The 20,908-nt window shown below is 35.2% G+C and overlaps 1 protein-coding gene across 2 annotated transcripts in view; it reads left to right on the top strand.

Moving 5' to 3' along the window:
- CASD1 (CAS1 domain containing 1) overlaps nucleotides 1–20,908 on the top strand; it is a 64,124-nt gene that overhangs the window by 6,479 nt on the left and 36,737 nt on the right. For both annotated transcript variants that reach the window (XM_081244294.1, XM_081244295.1), the window contains exons 2-5: nucleotides 971–1,067; nucleotides 1,611–1,731; nucleotides 18,062–18,106; nucleotides 19,132–19,194. In XM_081244294.1, the coding sequence (XP_081100420.1) occupies nucleotides 971–1,067; nucleotides 1,611–1,731; nucleotides 18,062–18,106; nucleotides 19,132–19,194 (326 nt within the window). The remainder of the gene's footprint in view (nucleotides 1–970; nucleotides 1,068–1,610; nucleotides 1,732–18,061; nucleotides 18,107–19,131; nucleotides 19,195–20,908) is intronic.

Genomic DNA, 20,908 nt, shown 5'->3' with positions numbered 1-20,908 from the left:
CCTCATCCATTTGACATATTTGAACTTTTTTAATGTCTCCAGTCCCCTTTTTAACCACGTACATTGACCATGTACATTAAGCTAATGTACGGTAAAATGGCCAAAGGAAGCAGGGTAACCATCTGTCCCAGTTTACACAGGGCTGAGGGGTTTTGCAGATGTGGAATTTTCTGTTTAAAACTGTGGCAGTCCCAACCACACTGGGAGGAGTTGGCTGGTCATCCTAACAGAGGCAAGAGACAATCGAGAGAAGTGGAGGGGCTAAATATTAACAACAGCATTCATTACTGATACTGATCATGTGTATCTTCAGCCACCATTTGACTAACATAGTTTTAAGTCTTATCTTTGTGAGATTGCAAAAGGATGAAATTTTTTTTTTTAGTTGCCTTAATTTAGGATGAAATTTTATTGAGCTTTTTCAGAAGTTCTTGCATAAGTCTTCCTTTGCACATTTACAGAATAGGAATACCCCACTTCCAGGGAAGCTGTGAAAATTAGGGAGTAGATTTATAAAATACTTCAGTATTTACTAGGTTTCCAGATATGCTAATGCACTGAGTACTATAATAATCGAATAGGAAGTCATTTCCAAAGTCTTCTCTTTTATCCCTTAAACTTTTCTTTCCCAGCCAGAAGTAGGAGTGATAAACAGATATAAAGGCTAGTTTGAGGCAAGGTGATGTCCTTGGAAGGAAAACCTGAAGCAGAAGGAACTACCAAAGCAGTGAATGTAGCATTGGGGATGAAGTATTTTCTAGGTAAAGTATCTGTCATTAGTGGCTCTTATCCTCTTGAATATTAATATATTAATATTTGCTTCTCATGGATGAGTGATATGTACCTAGAAGGTATAGTGAAGTATAGAAAACTCTGTACTCCCTCATCTCAAAGGCTTAAATGGGGTCAAATAACCAACATATAAGAATTTAACTATTGTTTACAACATTATTGTGTTTAATTACTATAGGAAATGATTCATGTGAATACCTTCTCTCAAGTGGCAGATTTCTTGGAGAGAAAGTTTGGCAACCTCACAGCTGTATGATGCATAAGTACAAAATCAGGTAGTTTCTTCATTTTGTTGTTTGTTTTCTTTTCTAAGATGGGTCTTAATATCTGGTAGAAAAGCGTTGGTGAATCAGGGAAAGTGATAAATGGTACTTCTCTGTGTGATGGTAGAGAATTGCTGACAGGGTAGGAGTTGGGGGTGAGTCCAAAGGAATATTCTTGCTCTAAAGCATTAGGGAAAGCTTTGGACCAATCTGCTTTGTCTCAGGTGAGAGATAACCAGGCCCAGGGCAATAGCCCATGAATGAAGGACTCTTGCTTTGGGACTTGGATAGCTACCTCATGGAGTTACTCTGAGACAACAGGTATAAAGCACTTACTATGGTTAGAGTACATCTGAAACACTTTTTAGATGAGGGCTGTTATTATCGAGAATTAGTCGATCATACACGGACTGGTAGGTTAAACCTTGCCACCTTCTAAAGCAACATAACTGTGTATGTAATAATGCTGTACTACTTTCTTCACAAATTATGTGCTTTGAAAAGTGCCAGTATGCTGATTTTCCTTATTCTAATTGATGTCTTTGTTGATTTCAGTGAAGCGAAGAACTGCCTTGTAGATAAACATATTGCATTCATTGGAGATTCCAGAATTCGTCAATTGTTTTACTCTTTTGTAAAAATAATTAATCCCCAATTTAAAGAAGAAGGAAATAAGGTAAATTTTGTCTATTCATTTCATCAGCATATTGTTTTAGAAGTTTGCCAACTAAATAGTTATAGGAGGAATGTGCCTTTTCACATTAACAAAAGGAACTATAAAATTTTACTTTGGTTTTAGGAAAGGTGGAGGGGGAAAACAGGGACAATTTGCCATAATGGGAAACATAAGAAAAAGAGGTGGTGGGTAAGGTATTGGCAAGCTTTTTATTGACTTAAACTTTTCGTTTTCAGAAATATTAAAATTCTTTCCATGGAAAACTTTTTAAAAAATTGTAGAAAGAACAAAGAAGAAATATCCCTTATCCTCCTTTTAATATTTGACATATTTCTTTTCAGACTCTTTTTTGGAAACAAAATTGTAATAGTTCAGCATGTACAATTTTATATCTTCTATCCCCACCACTTATCCCAGTTTACCATATTATACAATCAATGTATGCATCTTCATAATGGCAGCATATTATTGAATGGATATAATGTGATTTTATATAATCTCTTTTCTTAACTTTTTGTAGCTTTCTAATTTTTTTATTTTACAATTTAAAAAAGGACATTTTTATTACATTTTTGTGTGAAAACTTTGCTTTTTAAATTATTTCCTTAGGATGGAATCTCTACAATGCAAATACTAGGTTAAAGAATATAAATGCTTTTAAAATTATTGATTATATTGTTAAACTGTTTCAATCTATACTGTAAGTAGCAATGTACATTGGGACCTAATTTTCTGTAACCTTTCTGGCACTAAGCATTCATGCTATATAGTTAAAATGACAGTGTAACAAATGTCTGCTTTTTAATTTCTCATTTTAAAAATGTCTTTTTTAAAAAGCTAACAAGGATGAACATCTTTCTGTTAATTAATCAATTTGTTAATTAGTTAATTTGGGGGAAATTATCTCATCATATCTTTGTACATTTTTAAGTGATCTAAGGTTCTAATCCCTGCCTCCAATTGCACGTGGTTGGGAGTGGGTAATGGCAAGAAGAAAAAAGTAAAGTACAAAAAGTTCAGAACTGTAGGGGTAATAGCTCATGAATTTACGATGAAAATCTACCTGTACACATCAGCTTGCCCAGCGGCAAGGAGTTGAAAAATCAGGGACTTAACAGCTTAAGTAGCTAGTTTCACAGTGATGATGGTAATGGATACTAAGTCTTTAGGAACTACTCCTTGTGAGAAGAGTCTATAGGCTATTAGAGATTTTGTCTACCAGGAAAAGCTAGTATAGATTTTAAAGCTGAATAATAGAAAACAACAAAGTCAACCTTTCATTTTATTTGGTATCTATAAATGTATTTTCCACTTGTATTTATACATACAAAATTATACAGAAGAGTTGAAACTATTTAATGACCTGAGATTCTTACAGTTTAAAGTAAAAAACTTAGTAAACATTTAAAAAACAGATGTCTGATTTAAAAAAACATTTTTAGTATTTCTAGGCCTAGAATAGTGTGACTCTTGAAAATTGGAATAATGTATTTGGCAACAGTTGAAAAAAATCTGTAATGGTTTAGTCTATAGCCAAAAGTAGGTACAATATGGTACACTGTTTCTGAGCTCTAGGTTTCCAATTTTTATTTTCTAGAGGTTCCTAGTTATCCCACAATTATCAGACAAGATACATTTTATTTTATATGCATTTAAAAAATAAAGACAGTTTGTCACAGTCTTAAAGAGACAGTTATCGTGAAACTATTTAGATTAAACTGCTAGTGGAACATTTGCCAAATTGTATTTTACTTATTCTCTTGTTTCTGAACACCTTGAGGACATGTGTATCATCATTATTTTTTGAATACGTTTCTTGTGCCTGGCATGTTGTGAAGTCAAATTTTTTTTTTTTTTTTTTTTTTAGCCTTGGTAATGGGATTCTTTAGGTGGAATAGGAGTATTGAAGATAATATTTTTTTGAATTTATTTCTTTTCTGTATTGGGGCAAATTTTTTAAAAAGGAAGCTTTAGAGCAGGATTTTTTTTTTCCAAATTATATTTTGTGGAAGACTAGTTCTGTACGAAGCTCTGGTCAAATAAGTTTGGGCAGAGCCAGATACCATATCCCCCTCTTAGATGGTTTTAATTTAGGCTAGGATATTAAAAACTTGAGAAGTCTTGCTGTAAAGAAACCTGTTTGTGTTACTTCCAGCCAGAGGGCAAGGTAGATACTCTGGGGGCCTCTTCCACTTCAAACCAACTAGATCCTAGATTAAAAAAATACTTGTTGATGTATTTCTAAACTTTGAAATGGGAGACACACACCCCAAAAGGAACAAACTGTGAGGCAAAACCAGAGATGGGAACAATAACAGTAGGCATGCAATAGAGATTCAGGTTGCCCTAAAGACAGATGCCAGTGGCTGCAATACCCTATATGTAGAAAACTAAGCTTTGAGCCAGTATATTTATCAATAGTAATATTGGGAGCCAGAGGACAGTAGACTAATAACTTTAAAGTTCTGATAGAAAGTAAGTTTCAACCTAGAATTATATCCCTAGCATACAGATTCCTCTGTTCTTGAAATATAGGACATTTTTCAGATAAACAAAAACTATGAGGGTTTACTGCCACATTAAACTTATATTAAAGGGTTTTCTAAAGAATAAACTTCAAGAAGGAGAGAAATAATTCAGGAAAAAAATGATCTGAAACAATGGTTAAAGAAAATAGTAAACTTGTATATAAATCTAAACAGTGTCTGTGTAAAATAATAATGTCTTTTTACACTTTACAAAAAGACAGTACAACAGCATATAAATCAGAGAGAGATGACCACAATTAAAGTGTTCTAATGTCCTCTTTACTCTTTAAGGTATTATTTTACTGTTTTAATTCATCAACAAACTACACAACACTTTAATGTTTATTTTTATTTATTTATTTTTATTTTTGGCTGCATCAGGTCTTCGTTGTGGCGTGTGGGATCTTCATTGCAGAATGCGGGATCTTTTTTTGTGGTGCACGGGCTCTTCCTTGTAACACATGGGCTTCTCTCTAGTTGTGGCACGCGGGCTTCTCTCTAGTTGTGGTGAACAGGCTCCAAAGCGCATGGGCTCAGTAGTTGGGGCACGCAGGCTTAGTTGCCCCATGGCATGTGGGATCTCAGTTCCCTGACCAGGGATCCAGCCCGCATCCCCTGCATTGGAAAGCAGATTCTTTGCCACTGGACCACCAGGGAAGTCCCCAGGTATTATCTTACTTTAGAACTTAAGTTGATGCCCTTTAGTCCAAGGGCAAGGACTAAAAGGATAGAATTAAGGTGGGTAATTCTAAACCAGAAGAAGAAAAAAATTAAAACCAAACTCATCTAATACCAAATATAATGCACACATGTACATACACATGCACACATGCATATATATATTCCGATACACATACATATATATATGAACATTTATATGTACATGTAAAAATCAGTGTTTACATTTCATATGTATATAAAAATATGTGTATGTGTTAGGGAGCTAGAAATCAAAAAGTAAGATAATAGAAACATTTATAATCAAAATAAATGTAAGTAGTCTAAACATGTCAGCTAAACACAGATTTTCAGATTGATTTTAAAAAGAATTTTCTGCTGCTTAAAAAGATACCTGGGCTTCCCTGGTGGCACAGTGGTTGGGAGTCCACCTGCCGATGCAGGGGACGCGGGTTCGTGCCCCGGTCCGAGAGGATCCCACATGCCACGGAGTGGCTGGGCCCATGGGCCATGGCTGCTGAGCCTGCGCCTCTGGAGCCTGTGCTCCACAGCGGGAGAGGCCACAACGTGAGAGGCCCGCGTACCGCAAAAAAAAAAAAAAAAAAAAAAAAAGATACCTAAAACAAAAGGACATAGGAAGGATTTAATTTAAAATGAGAAGAGATTTACCAGACAAATATTTATTTAAAAAGATAAGTTGTATTAATATAAGACAAAATAGATTAAGAGGCAAAAAGCCTTATTGGGGATACTTTTTAGTGACAAAAGATTCAAATCACTAGGGAGATTTTGAATTGTAGGCATTTAATAAATTAGCCCTAAAATTTATAAAGCAAAAGTTAACATGATTACAGTGAGAAGTTGACAGATTCTCTACCACAGTGGGAGAATTACTCACTGCTCATGCAATTAATAATAGTGCAAGCAAATAAGTAAACATAGAGTAGACTGTTAACGTGCTGATTTTACGAACTTATAGTTCAGTACTTAAAGCATACACTAAGACATCAGAGAATATATTTTTTCAAAGCACACATGAAATCTTTTTTGATCACATATTGGGCCATTAACCAAGTCCTGACAATATCAGAGAACTGGTATCATTCTCTCTCTGTTAGGTAAGTTCCTTTGTATTCTAACTCATTCTGATAAAAATTCTAGAATCCTACAGTAAATGTGCCAATGGTAAAATGCTAGACACATTTCCATTAAACTCAGGAAGAAAACAAGGAAGTCCATTATTGCTGCTTCTATTCAATATTGTATTAGAGATCCTTAGCCAAAGAAAGATAATTTAAAGATGTAAGGATTAGAAAGAAATAAACTTGATATTTTATAATACAGTTATCTACACAGAAAATCCCAAAGAATCTATAGAAAATTTACTAGATGTAATAAAAATTTTAATAATATAGCTGATTATAAGGTAAATATATGAAAATTAATTGTAATTCAATAAAGCTGTTAAAAATTAATTGCATCTACTTGTCAGGAATATAGAGTTCAAAAATGTTATTTAAAATATACTGTATAACAAAATAATAACAAAAAGCACATAGTACATAGGAATAAACATAGTAACTAAGGAAGGTGTATATGCAGAAAACTCATGAAATTTTATTAAAAGACAATTTAAATATAATTAAATGGAAGTTATGTACTGTATTCTGGAATGGGAAGACTCAATATTGTAAACATGTCAGTTATTCTCAAATTAATCTATAGGTTCAAAAAATTCTAACAGGATTTGTTGTAGAACTTTACCAGTTCATTCCAAATTTTATATGGAGAGCAGTGGACCAAAAATAACTGCAAGAGATCTAAAGAGCAAGGTAGAAAGGACTTTTCCAATATCAAGACCTATTTTAACTAGACATCTTTTAATTGACAAAATGTGGTATTGGGAGAGCTAAACAAAGAAACCAATGGAGCAGAATATACAACTCTAAAATAGACACAGTCATATACAAAAAAAACTTAACAGATACGCCATTGAAGATCCGTAGGGATAGGAAAGTCTTTCAATTAATGATGCTGAGTCAATTGGTTATATAACAGAAAAAAGTGAAATTGGACCCTTACCTCACACCATCAAGTATAATCATTTCTAGATGAATTTAGACTTAAATGTGAAAGTCAAAACTTTGAAACCTTTAGAAAAAAATATAGAATATCTTTGGTACCTTAGGTAGGGATAAGTTTGGTACATAAGAAACAAAAAATGCTAACCATAAAATAAAAGATGAATAAATTCACACTCTTTAAGATTATGTGTTCATCAAAAGATACCTTAAAGAAAAAAGACAACTATAAACTGGGAGACGATATTTGTTGCATATATCCAAGAGATAAAAGGAACCAATTAATAAAAAAGACAACCCAGTAGAATAAAAAGAGGAAAGGCATGATCAGGCATTTCACAGAGAAGGAAACATAAATCCCAGTGTAAATCTAAAAGATGTTTAACCTCATTAGTAATAGGGGAAATGCAAATTAAGACCATAGTGAGATAGCATTTTATACCTACTTTAGTGGCAAAATTAAGTTTGACAATGGCAAAAAGTATGAAGTCTAACAAGATGTATTAGAGAGGCTGTGTCTCAAACCACTGGTGAGGGTACATTGTTACAAACACTTCAAAAAATAATTTGCATTATTATGTGAGGGTGAACATTTGTATAGTCTATGAACATTTAGAACTATTACAGAAAGTGACTCATGTAAAGAGATGTTCAAGAAGGTAACTATCGGTGCTGTTTATAATCTAGATTTGGTGCATTTTATCAATTAACCTAGATTCTAAAAAAATAACGAATATAATATTTGATGTGTATTGATAAAATAAATTGATATATAAAATGAAACTAAAGAGACATGACAACTAAATGCAATACCTGTTGTTTTTTCTTTTCTTTTTTATTGAAGTATAGTTGATTTACAATGTTGTGTAAGTTTCAGGTGTATAGCAAAGTGAATATATATATATATTCTTTTTCAGAATTCTTTTACATTATAGGTTATTAAAAAATACTGAGTATAGTTCTCTGTGCTATACAGTAGGTTCTTGTTGGTTATCTATTTTATATATAATACTGTGTATATGTTAATCCCAAACTCCTAGTTTATCCCTCCCCCCACTTTTTCCTTTGGTAACATTAAGTCTGTTTTCTATGCCTGTGGGTCTATTTCTGTTTTGTATATAAGTTCATTTGTATCACTTTTTAAATTCCACATATAAGTGATGTCATATGATATTTGTCTTTGTCTGGTTCACATCACTCAGAATGCTAATCTCTAGGTCCATCCATGTTGCTGCAAATGGCATTATTTCATTCTTTTTTATGGCTGAGTAATATTCCATTGAATATATGTACCACATCTTCTTTATCTACTGCTTTGTCAGTGGACATTTAGGTTGCTTCCATGTCTTGGCTGTTGTAAATAGTGCTACAATGAACACTGGGTGCATGTATCTTTACAAATTATGGTTTTCTCTGGATATATGCCCAGGAGTGGGATTGCTGGATCATATGGTAGCTCTATTTTTAGTTTTTTAAGGAACCTCCATACTGTTCTCCATAGTGGCTGTACCAAATTACATTCCCACCAACAGTATAGGAGGGTTCCATTTTCTCCACACGTTCTTCAGCAGTTATTGTTTGTAAACTTTTTGATGATGGCCATTCTGACGGGTGTGAGGTGATACCTCATTGTAGTTTTGATTTGCACTTCTGTAACAATTAGCAATGTTGAGCATCTTTTCATGTGCTTTTTTGGCCATCCATATATCTTTGGAGAAATGTCTATTTAGATCTTCTGCCCATTTTTTGATTGGGTTTTTTTTTTTTTATATTGAGGTGCATGAGCTGTTTGTATATTTTGGAGGTTAATTCCTTGTCCGTTGCATCATTTGCAAATATTTTCTCTCATTCTATGTGTTGTCTTTTTATTTTGTTTATGGTTTTCTTTGCTGTGCAAAAGCTTTTAAGTTTAATTAGGTCCCATTTGTGTATTTTTGTTTTCATTACTCTAGGAGGTGAATCCAAAAAATATTGCTGCACTTTATGTCAAAGAGTGTTCTGCCTATGTTTTCCTCTAAGAGCTATTAGTACATTTAGTTCTTTACTCTTACATTTAGTCCTTTAATCCACTTTAAGTTTACTTTTGTGTTTGGTGTTAGAGAATGTTCTAATTTCATTCTTTAACATGTGGCTGTCCAGTTTTCCCAGCAGCACTTACTGAAGAGACTGTCTTTTTTCCATAGTATATCCTTGCCTCCTTTGTCGTAGATTAATTGACCATGGATGCTGCATTTATTTCTGGGCTTTCCAGCCTGTTCCATTGATCTGTATTTCTGTTTTATGGCAGTACCATGCTGTTTTGATAACTGTAGTTTTGTTGTGTAGTCTGAAGTCAGAGAACCTGATTCCTCCCACTCCATTTTTCTTTCTCAAGATTGCTTTGGCTATTTGGAGTCTTTTGTGTTTCCATACAAATTTTAAGATTTTTTTGTTCTAGATCTGCAAAAAATGCCTTTGGTAATTTCATAAGGGTTGCATTGAATCTGTAGATTACATTGGGTATTGTAGTCATTTTGAAGATGTTGATTCTTCCCATCCCAGAACATGGTACAATATATCTTTCCATCTGTTCGTGTCATCTTCGATTTCTTTCATCAGCGTCTTACAGTTTTCGAAGTACAGATCTTTTGCCTCCTTAGGTAGGTTTATTCTTTCTGATGTGATGGTAAATGGGGTTGTTTCCTTAATTTCTCTTTCAGATCTTTTGTTGTTAGTGCATAGGAATGCAAGAGATTTCTGTGTATTAATTTTGTATCCTGCAACTTTACCAAATTCATGGATGAGCTCTAGTAGTTTTCTGGTAGCATCTTTAGGATTTTCTATGTGTAGTATCACGTCATTTGCAAACGGTGTCAGTTTTACTGCTTTTTAAAAAAATTTGGATCCCTTTTGTTTCTTTTTCTTCTCTGATTGCCGTGGCTAGGACTTCCAGAACTATGTTGAATAAAAGTGGCAAGAGTGGACATCCTTGTCTTGTTTGCTGATCTTAGAGGAAATGCTTTCAGCTTTTCACCATTGAGTATGATGTTAGCTGTGCGTTTGTCATATCTTTATTATGTTGAGGTAGGTTCTGTCTGTGCCTACTTTCGGTAGAGTTTTTATCATAAATGGGTGTTGAATTTTATCAAAAGTTTTTTCTGCATCTATTGAGATGACCATATGGTTTTTATTCCTAAATTTGTTGATGTGGTGTATCACACTGATTGATTTGCAGATATTGGACAGTCCTTGCATCCCTGGGATAAATATCACTTGATCATGGTGTATGATCCTTTTAATGTATTGTTGGATTCAGTTTGCTACCATTTTGTTAAGTATTCTTGCGTCTATGTTCATCAGTGATATTGGCCTGTAATTTTCTTTTTTTGTGGTATCTTTGTCTGGTTTTGGTGTCAGGGTGATCATGGTCTCATAGAATGATTTTGGGAGTGTTCCTTCCTCTGCAATTTTTGGAAGAGTTGCAGAAGAATAGGTGTTAACTCTTCTCTAAATGTTTGATAGAATTCACCTGTGAAGCCATCTGGTCCTGGATTTTGTTGGGAGTTTTTAGTCACAGTTTCAATTTCAGTGCTTGTGATTGGTCTGTTCATATTTTCCATTTCTTCCTGGTTCAGCTTTGGGAAATGTACCTTTCTAAGAATTTGTCCATTTCTTCTAGGTTGTCCGTTTTATTGGCATATAGTTGCTTTCAATAGTCTTTTATGATCCTTTATATTTCTGTGGTGTCCATTGTAACTTATCCTTTTTCATTTCTAATTTTATTGATTTGAGCCCTCTCCCTTTTTTTCTTGATGAGCCTGGCTAAAGATTTATCAATTTTGTTTATCTTTTCAAAGAACCAGCTTTTAGTTTCATTGATCTTTTCTATTGTTTTTGTCTCTCTTTCATTTATCTCTGATCTTTATGATTTCTTTCCTTCTGCTAACTTTGTGTTTTGTTTATTCTTCTTTCTCTAGTTGCTTTAGGTATAAGGTTAGGTTGTTCATTTGAGATCTTTCTTGTTTCCTGAGGTAAGCTTGTATTGCTATAAACTTCCCTCTTAGAACTGCTTTTGCTGCATCCCATAGGTTTTGGATCGTCGTGTTTTCATTTTCATTTGTCTCTAGGTATTTTTTGATTTCCGCTTTGTTTTCTTCAGTGATCCATTTGTTGTTTCATAGCATATTGTTTAGCCTCCACGTGCTTGTGTGTTTTATACTTTTTTTCTTGTTAGTTGATTGCTAATCTCATAGCATTGTGGTTGGAAAAGATACTTGTTATGATTTCAGTTTTCTTACATTTACCCAGGCTTGCTTTGTGGCCCAGTATGTGACCTCTCCTGGAGAATGTTCCATGTTCACTTGAAAAGAATGTGCATTCTTCTGCTTTCAGATGGAATGCTCTATAAATATCAATTAAATCCAATGGTCTATGAGTCATTTAAGGCCTGTGTTTCCTTATTAATTTTCTGTCTGGATGATTTTTCCATTGACATACATGGGGTGTTAAAGTCCCCCTATTACTGTGTTACTGGCAATTTCTCCTTTTATGTCTGTTAACATTTGCCTTGTATATTGAGGTGCTCCTATGTTGGGTGCATATATATTTACAATTGTTATCTTTTCTTCTTGGATTGATCCCTTGATCATTCTGTAGTGTCCTTCTTTGTCTCTTGTAACATTCTTTATTTTAAAGTCTATTTTCTCTGATATGAGTATTGCTACTCCAACTTTCTTTTAATTTCCATTTGTTTGGAATACCTTTTTCCATCCCCTCACTTTCATTCTGTATGTGTCTCTAGATCTGAAGTGGGTCTCTTTCAGACAGCCTATATACGGGTCTTGTTTTTGTATCCATTCAACCAGTCTGCATCTTTTGGTTGGAGCAGTTACTCTGTTTACATTTAAGGTAATTATCGATATGTATGTTCTTTTTGCTGTTGTTTTGGATTTGTGTTTATAGGTCTATTTTCTTCCTTCCCTCTTTTGTTCTTTTCTGATTTGATGACTATCCTTAGCGTTGTGTTTGGATTCTTTTTTCTTTTTTGTATGTATATCTATTATAGTTTTTTGGTTTGTGGTTATCATGAGGTTTTGATAGCAGTCTATATATATACATGATTGTTTTAAGTTGCTGATATCTTAATTTCAAATGCATTTCAAATATCCTGCATTTGTACTTTGCTTCTCTCACAGTTACTGGTTTTGGTATTATATTTGCATGTGGGTGTTTTGCTACCTTTACTCTATGTTTGCCTTAACTGGTGAGTTTTCCCATTTCATAATTTTATTGTTTCTAATTGTTGCCTTTTCTTTCCATCTAAAGAAATTCCTTTAGCATTTGTTGTAAAGGTGGTTGGGTAGTGCTGAATTCTTTTAGTTTTTGCTTGTCTGTAAAGTTTTTGATTTCTCCATCAAATCTGAATGAGAGCTTTGCTGGGTAGAGTATTCTTCATTGCAGGTGTTTCCCTTTCATCACTTTAAATATATCATGCCATTCCCTTCTGGCCTGTACAGTTTCTGCTGAAAAATCAGCCGATAGTCTTATGGGGATTCCCTTGTATGTTAGTTGTTGTTTTTCCCTTGTTGCTTTTAATATTTTCTCTTTGTTTTTAAATTCTGTCAGTTTGATTACTGTGTTTCTGGGCATCTTCCTCCTTGGATTAATCTTATATGGGACTCTCTGTGCTTCCTGGCCTTGGGTGACTGTTTCCTTTCCCATGTTAGGGAAGTTTTCAACTGTTATCTCTTCAAATATTTTCTCAGGACCTTTCTCTCTCTCTTCTTCTGGGACCCCTATCATGTGAATGTTGGTGCATTTGACATTGTCCCAGAGGTCTCTTAAACTGTCCTCGTTTTTTTTCATTCTTTTTTCTTTTCCACAGCAGTGATTTCCAGCACTCTGTCTTCCAGTTCACTTACCTAATTATCCATTCTTCTGCCTCATTTATTCTGCTGTTGATTCTTTTTAGTGTATTTTTCATCTCAATTACTGTATTCTTCATCTCTGTTTGGTTTCTCTTTATATTTTCTGACTCCTTGCTATAAACTTCTTGTACCTTCTTGCTCTGTGTATCCATGCTTTTCCTGATTTCTTGGATGATCTTTACAATCATTACTCTTAACTCTTTCTCAGGTAGATTGCCTATCTCTGCATCACTTAGTTCTTCTGGGTTTTTTTCTTTTTCCTTCATCTGGAACATATTCCTCTGCCATCACATTTTGTCTAAATTTCTATTTGTGTTTTTATGTATGTGGAAGTTTAGTTATGTTTCTCGACCTCGGAGAAGTGGCCCCGTATAGGGGATGTCCTTTGTGTCCCAGCAGTACACTTTCCCTCTCATTACCCAAGGTCCAGTGACCAGCTGGTCCCAGGGTAGGTTCTGACCTGCGTTTGCAGACTTGGTTCCACAGGCTGCCAGATCATAGTTTTCTTGCTTCTGGTGTCTGCCTTGTGGTGTGTTAATCTGGTCTAGATGTTTGTACAGACTTCTGGTGGGAGAGGCTGGTGCTTGTGCACTGGTAAATGGAGCTGGGTCTTGGCCCTCTGGTGGGCAGGGCTATGTCAAGGGGCATGTCTAGAGGTGGCTATGGGCTTAGGAAGTCTTTAGACAGCCTGTCTGCTGATGAGTGGGGCTGTGTTCCCAGCCTGTTGATTGTTTGGCCTGAGGTGTTCCAGCCTTGGAGCCTACAGGCTGTTAGGTGGGACCTGGTCTTGATGCTAATTACCCAAGAAAGATGTCTGTCTCCAGCAAGAGTTCAAGTAGAGGAACACTCCCCGATATTACACCACCAGCTTTTATGACCCCCAGAGAGAGCCACAGATGCCCAAGCCTCCCAGGAGACCCTCCAAGACCAGCAGGTAGGTCCAGTCCAGTGTCTTATGAAGTCACTGTTTTTGCCCTGGGTCCTGGTGCTCACAAGACCTTATGTGTGCCCTCTAAGTGTGCCCTCACAAGACCTTGTGTGTGCCCTCTGTTTCCCCCATTCCTGTGGAGCTACTGCAGTCAAGCCCCACTGGCCTTCAAAGCTAAATGCTCTGGGGGTTCCTCCTCTCAATGCCGGACCCCCAGGCTGGGGGCCTGACATGCAGCTCAGAACTCTCACTCCTGTGGGAGAACTTCTGTGATATAATTATTCTTCTTGTGGGTCACCCACCCAGGATATGGAATTTGATTATATCATGACTGTGCCTCTCCTACTGTCTTGTTGGTTTCTTCTTTATGTTTTTGGGTGTAGAATATCTTTTTTGGTAGGTTCTAGTCTTTTTTTAATCCATGGTTGTTCAGCAGTTAGTTGTGATTTTGATGTTCTCGTGAGAGGAGGTGGGCTCAAGGTCCTTTTTCTCCACCATCTTGTCTCCAATCGGGTACACAATACCTGGTTTTAATTGAATTCTAGATTAAAATATAAGAACTATAGGGCTTCCCTGGTGGCGCAATGGTTGAGAGTCCACCTGCCGATGCAGGGGACGCGGGTTCGTGCCCCGATCCGGGAAGATCCCACATGCCGCGGAGCGGCTGGGCCCGTGAGCCATGGCCACTGGGCCTGCATGTCCGGAGCCTGTGCTCTGCAAGGGGAGAGGCCACAGCAGTGAGAGGCCCGCGTACCGCAAAAAATAAATAAATAAATAAAAATAAAATAAAATAAAAATAAAATAAAATACAAGAACTATAGAGAAGACATTATTGGGAAATTAGGGAAAGTTGAACATGCACTGTATATTAAATTAGATAATATCAATGTCAAATTCTTAGGTGGGACTGTAGTATTGCAGTTATGTAAGAGAATGTACATATTCTTTGGAGATGTGTACTTAAGTATTTAAGGGTGAAATTGTTATTATGTCTGCAGTTTACTTTCATATGGTTCAGCAAAGGAGAAAAACTATGTATAGAGTGGGCCAAAAACTGCCTTCGGTTTTTAAAGTAAAAATAAAAGACACATTTTTCATTTTCACGAAGAATGTTATTGAACAATGTGTTCACCCTTTTGTTCCACTACCTTCTGCGATTTTTCAGGCAACTTCATAATTCCATCTTCCCAAAACTTTTTATCTTTTTGAGCAAAGAACTGTTCCAGGTGCCTTTTACAGGCTTCTCGGGAATTGAATTTTTCTTCCATTAAGAGAATTTGTAAAGACCTAAATAAATGGAAATCCAAAGGTGCAATGTCTGGTGAATACAGCGAATGAATCAGAACTTCCTAGCCAAGCTGTAACAGTTTTTGCCAGGTCATCGAAGAAACGTAATCTTGTGTTATCCTGATGGAAGATTATGCATTTTTCTGTTGACTAATTCTGGATACTTTTCGTCAAGTGCCACTTTCAGTTGGTCTAATTGGGAGCAGTGCTTGTTGGAATTAATCATTTGGTTTTCCTGAAGGAGCTCATCATAGAGAACTCCCTTCCAATCCCACCATATACACAATATCACCTTCTTTGGCTGAAGACCGGCCTTTGGTGTGGTTGGTGGTGGTTCATTTCACTTGCCGCACGATCTCTTCCATTCCACGTTGTTGTACAGTATCCACTTTTCATCGCCCGTCACAATTTGTTTTAAAAACAGAACATTTCCATTACATTTCAGTAGAGAATTGCATGCGGAGATGTGGTAAAGAAGGTCTTTTTCTCTTAACTTACGTGGAACCCAAACATCAATGTGATTCACATAACCAGGCTGGTGCAAATGATTTCCAAAGCTTGATGTGGATATTTTGAGTATGTCAGCTATCTCCTGTGTGGTATAACACTGATTGTTCTCAATTACTGTTTTGAATTGATTGCTATCAACTTCAACCTGACCGTGGAGCATCGGCCAGCAAGAAATCTCCAGCATGAAACTTCACAAACCACTTTTGACATGTTTGATCAGTCACAACACCTCCATATGCTGCACAAATCTTTTTTTGCATTTCACTTGCTTTTTGAAATAATGAAGCATAATATGCCAAAAACGTCATTTTTTCTTCCATCTTCAATATTAAGATGGCTATACAAAAATTCACCAATTTTGATGTCTTTCTTTAAATGCACGCTGATATGATAGCTGTCACATACAATCTAACAAAATTGTTTCGAATGAAGTTAAAGACAACTAAGTGCTACTAGAGCCACCTAATGGAAAAAACTGAACTTTTGGCCCACCCAATACATGTGGTGCGTAGAGACACGTGAAGCTAGTGTAGAAAATATTAACCATTGGTAAAGGGTATTAACTTTGCTATAATAAGTCTGAAATTTTTCAAAATTAAAAGTTGGAGTGAAAGCCAACACAACGGAACAGTATATCATTTGAAGATACACATACATGTGACAAAACTGTATAATAAAAAAGAAAGCAAAATAAAATTCAGGATGGTTGTTCTTTTTGGGCAAAGCAAGGAATTTGAGAGTGAGAGGGCCACATAGGTCATTCCATGTGTTGGTAGCATTCTGATTTGTGCCATGGATTCACAAGTGCTTATTTATTTTTACTATGCCTTGTGACTTACATATATGTGATATATTATTTTGTATATAGCAAATGTTATATTAAAATAATAAAGGAAACAAAGATTGAATTGATTGAATTAACTGTGCTATGCAAAAAGGAAAAAAATTTCATGACACACGATTTCTCTGAGTAAGAATTTGTTAAAGGTTAGGATGGAGCAGGAAGAGAACACCTATATGATTTTCTCTGTCCCAGTATTTCCCAGACTTATTTGACCAAGAAAACTCTTTTCATACATCATACCTTAAAGTTCTGTTGAATTAATGGCCTCAAGAGTCCTGTTGGGGAAAAAGGGTACAAATGAACTTATTTACAAAACAGAAGTAGAGTCACGGATATAGAAAACAAACTTATGGTTACCAGGGGATAGGGTGGGGAGGGATAAATAGGGAGATTGGGATTGACATATACACACTACTATATATAAAATAGATAACTAATAAGAACCTGCTGTATAGCACAGGGAACTCTACTCAATACTCTGTTATGGCCTATATGGGAAAAGAATGGATATATGTATATGTATAACTGATTCACTTTGCTGTACATCTGAAACTAATAGAATATTGTAAATCAACTATACTCCAATAAAAAAAATTTTCTTAAAAAGTCATTTTGGGAAAAGATGCTTAAGCAGGACTAATAAGAATTTTAAAATTTAGCTTGTTGATAAAAGCAAACTTTATTTCATTATAAAAACAAATACTGTCTGGTTAAATTAATGGAAACATTTCAACCTTGGTTTTAGGAAGAGAATTAGCTTCTTATTAACCATCCCTGTTCCATCCTGGATATTTAACTATGAAAGGATTTTTATTCTTTTTATGGAACACTTAGTTACAAGAAGTTGTAGTCTCTGGATTTTAATTGTTTTCCACAACTGGACTATTTACTGCCTTCTAAGTGAAATCTACAATAACCTAGAGTCATATATGTCCATTCCTGTTTAGACAGGGCCTGTACTAGTATATTGGTGAGAATAGACTAGATGTTGCTGCAGCAACACAATCTTAATACTTAGCACTGCTTGTCCTAGGTGGTTTGGCAAAGGGCTTTGCTCCATGCAGTCATTCAGGGATTTTTGCTATTGGAATTTTTACTATTTTCTAGTTGTACCATTTGGGACGTTCAACCTCGTCAGTCTCTGTATCAGGTTAAGGCAGAGACTAGAATTGCCCTGGGAACTTCAGCCTGGAAATGACCCATATTACATCTAGCCATATTACATTGGCAGCAATCTGTCTCTACCATAGATAATAATACTAGGACTAAATTTGAATCATGGGAAGCTTGGCAAAAAGATAATTTACATAGGCGTGTTCACATACCTGCTTATTCATAGTTGGAGTTTTATCTTTAAACTACATCTTACATGTTGAAGATCACATAAACAGTTTAATATCACTTATTTTTTTGGCAGTCTATGCAAGTCTTTTCCCCTTCAGGTTGAATGTAGTTAATTGGGATATGGTGTATAAATGAGTCAACAAAAGCAGCTAAAGGAGGAATTATTTACATACATTAATCTACACATTAATATTTCTCTTGTCTCTCCCCCTTTTTTATGGCAGCATGAAAACATTCCTTTTGAAGACAAGACTGCATCACTTAAAGTGGTAAGTTCATATAACAGTAAGCTAAATGTTATAATGTTGAAACTATTCATTGGTTAATTTATTTGCAGATCAGCTAATGCTTTGAACATGCTAAATGTGCTTCAGTGTATTGGGAGCAGATAAGTAGAGTAAAATAATTTAATAAATGTGTGCACTATTTTGTGTAATAACATAGAAAATTTGGTCTCTCAGATTTTTATCCAGGAAAAAATAATCTTGTACGTTAATTTGAAACCAGTATGTATTTAGGATCAAAGTTCATAAAAGAACATAAATTAATTTCTTGAATTCCCAGTCACAGGTGACTTCTAGATACTGAGAATACAGATGGGGATCAAGACAACAATGTCCTAGATCTAATGGAGTTTATGAGTCATTATAGTTTTCTATGTGCAATTAAACATGGGATAAGGATGGCAAAAAGGAAAAAGTGGGGCATTAGAAATGTATAGAACAAGGAATTATTAAAAGTAGTTTTTCTCCTTGAGGAAATAATGTTTTAACTGAGGCCTCAAGCTAGTTAGTCTTAGGGGGAGAATTTAATAGCATCATAGGCAGAAGGAACAGGAACAAAGCCCTGGAGAAAAAGGAGCACATAGAGCATTGCAGGAGCTGAATGAGAACCAAAAGGACACTTAGCAAGGGGGAAAATGGCAGGAGAAAAGACAGAATGTCTAGGCAGAGGCCAGATCCTGCAACTTCTTAGGAATTTTAAGGACTCTAGAATTTATTCTCAGGGCAACTGATTGAAAGTCCTTGCATACTTAAGCAGGGGTGTGGCAAGATCAGATCTAAAATTTTAAAACATTACTCTGACTAAAATGTGGGGAATATTTTAGAGAAAAGCAAAAGTGGACATAAGGAGAACTATTGTGAGACTCTTACCAAAATGAGATAAGAGATGAAGATATTGTAGATAAGGTGGTGTTTTACTTTTAAGTACTCTATAAGAGATATGGTAAAGTTTATTTTGAATGGTGGATACAATATTTTCTTTGACTTCTTTTCTTACATTTCTCTTTTAGGATTTTCTGTGGCATCCAGAGGTTAATGGTTCTATGAAACAGTGTATCAAAGTGTGGACTGAGGTCTGTATTTGAAAATATAGGCCTTGCTGGTTTTGAGCAATCACATTTTGAAAGCTCATTCTCCCGGACTCACCTGTCCCACTCTCCTGTACTTTATACCAACCTTTTTGATTTCGACCATGCTGAGTTGATTATCACTTTACTGAGAGAACAAAGTTTTGATCCAGTGCCTCTGTTATCACCATTCTAACCCTATGGTGATTGTGCTTATACCACACTTTACTGATTTAAAACTTTCTGTTACTGTTGTAGCTCAGTTAATTCAAACTCAGATCATCTTTCTAGCACTATATACATTCTCTTGAGCATTTGTCCACTTTGTTCTTCAAACTCATGTCCTGATACTTCAGGAAACTTTTTTTTTTTAATATCCTGTTTTCTTCCCTTTTATCATTATATTTGTGACCTAAAAGTCGAGCCTAATGTGATTTGGCTTGTAATGTTTGGAGATAAATTAGATATAAGGCAAGTATGCTGTTAACCTTAGAAAACCCCTAACTTCTCACAAGTCCACTTTAGAACTTCCACAGTCTCTCCATATAGCTCCTTGTCAGTCCTTTATTTAAACCTGTATTCTTTTCCAGAGGTATTTGCATTTGGGATGGATAAAACAATATTGAATTTTGTTGACCTTGTTTTGCTTAATTACTTGTGTTGCAATGATATTTTTCTTTGCTTCTTTTCACAATAAGTGTTTAGTACGGCAACCAAATAGACTTTGGTAGGATCCAGTGAGAACCTAGTCAACATATTTAACTTTGTTTCTTTAAGAAAATGTTTAAGTTTTCAAAAAAACAAACATTCAGACAACTTCTAGAATTAAACTTTCTGGAAAATTGGGATCTCACATAATTTTGTTTTGTTTTTATTGATGTGTTTTTAAATGTCCAGAAGTATAATGTTATGAGTATATTTCAGATGATTTAAACATGTGTTTTACCTTTGTGCTGGACCTGAAAGTATATCCATTAAAGTAGTAGAAATTCACAGTTAAACAAACATCAGTGTAATATAATTTATAAGTCAGGCAAGATCACCAAAAAACCTTTGTTATTTACTAACCTGGAGATACATTGCATATTCAGATCTTCTGCTCTTATAATTTGCTAACACTAGTTTTTGGAGCTTTAGGTTCTGTTGTAAAACTCCTTATGATTATTGGGGGAGAGGAAAGATTCAACTTATTTGGATATATGGCCATGTAATTACCTGAGATTGATTAGTTCATTGGTTTCGATCAAAGAGTATGTATGTATGCATGTATTTATGTATTTATTTTTTAATATTTCCATAATAAGCTGCTAGATCCTGAGAATACAAAGTTCTATATTTTTATTATGTATGTACTATTACTAGCTTTGTTCTAGGTATTAGGAATGTGACTGGGAATTAGCCCCAGTCTCAGGCCGTGAGGAATGTGCAATCTAGTAGATAGTGACTTTCTTATGAATAAATATGATAATATGAAGGGTAACAGTAGAACTGAGCGCAAAGAACTATGAAAGCACCATGGATAGAGGCACTTAGGATGAGGGTGGTTTAGAGTAGTGAGGATCTAAGAAAGCTTTACAGAGGAGATAATATTTCTAGAAGAACAGTGGATTAGAAAGATATACTTATGAACTGAAATAGCCTTACAGATACTTACAGGCATAAAAGCAAGTTTGAATTTAAACAACTCTACTGTTATCTAACAGATATTTATAAATTAGCT

The sequence above is a fragment of the Mesoplodon bidens genome (assembly GCF_964165515.1).
Source record: "Mesoplodon bidens genome assembly, chromosome: 9".
Lineage (NCBI taxonomy): Eukaryota > Metazoa > Chordata > Mammalia > Artiodactyla > Ziphiidae > Mesoplodon > Mesoplodon bidens.
The sequence above is the reverse complement of the archived record's forward strand: the minus strand, read 5'-3'. Positions and strand labels throughout refer to the sequence as shown.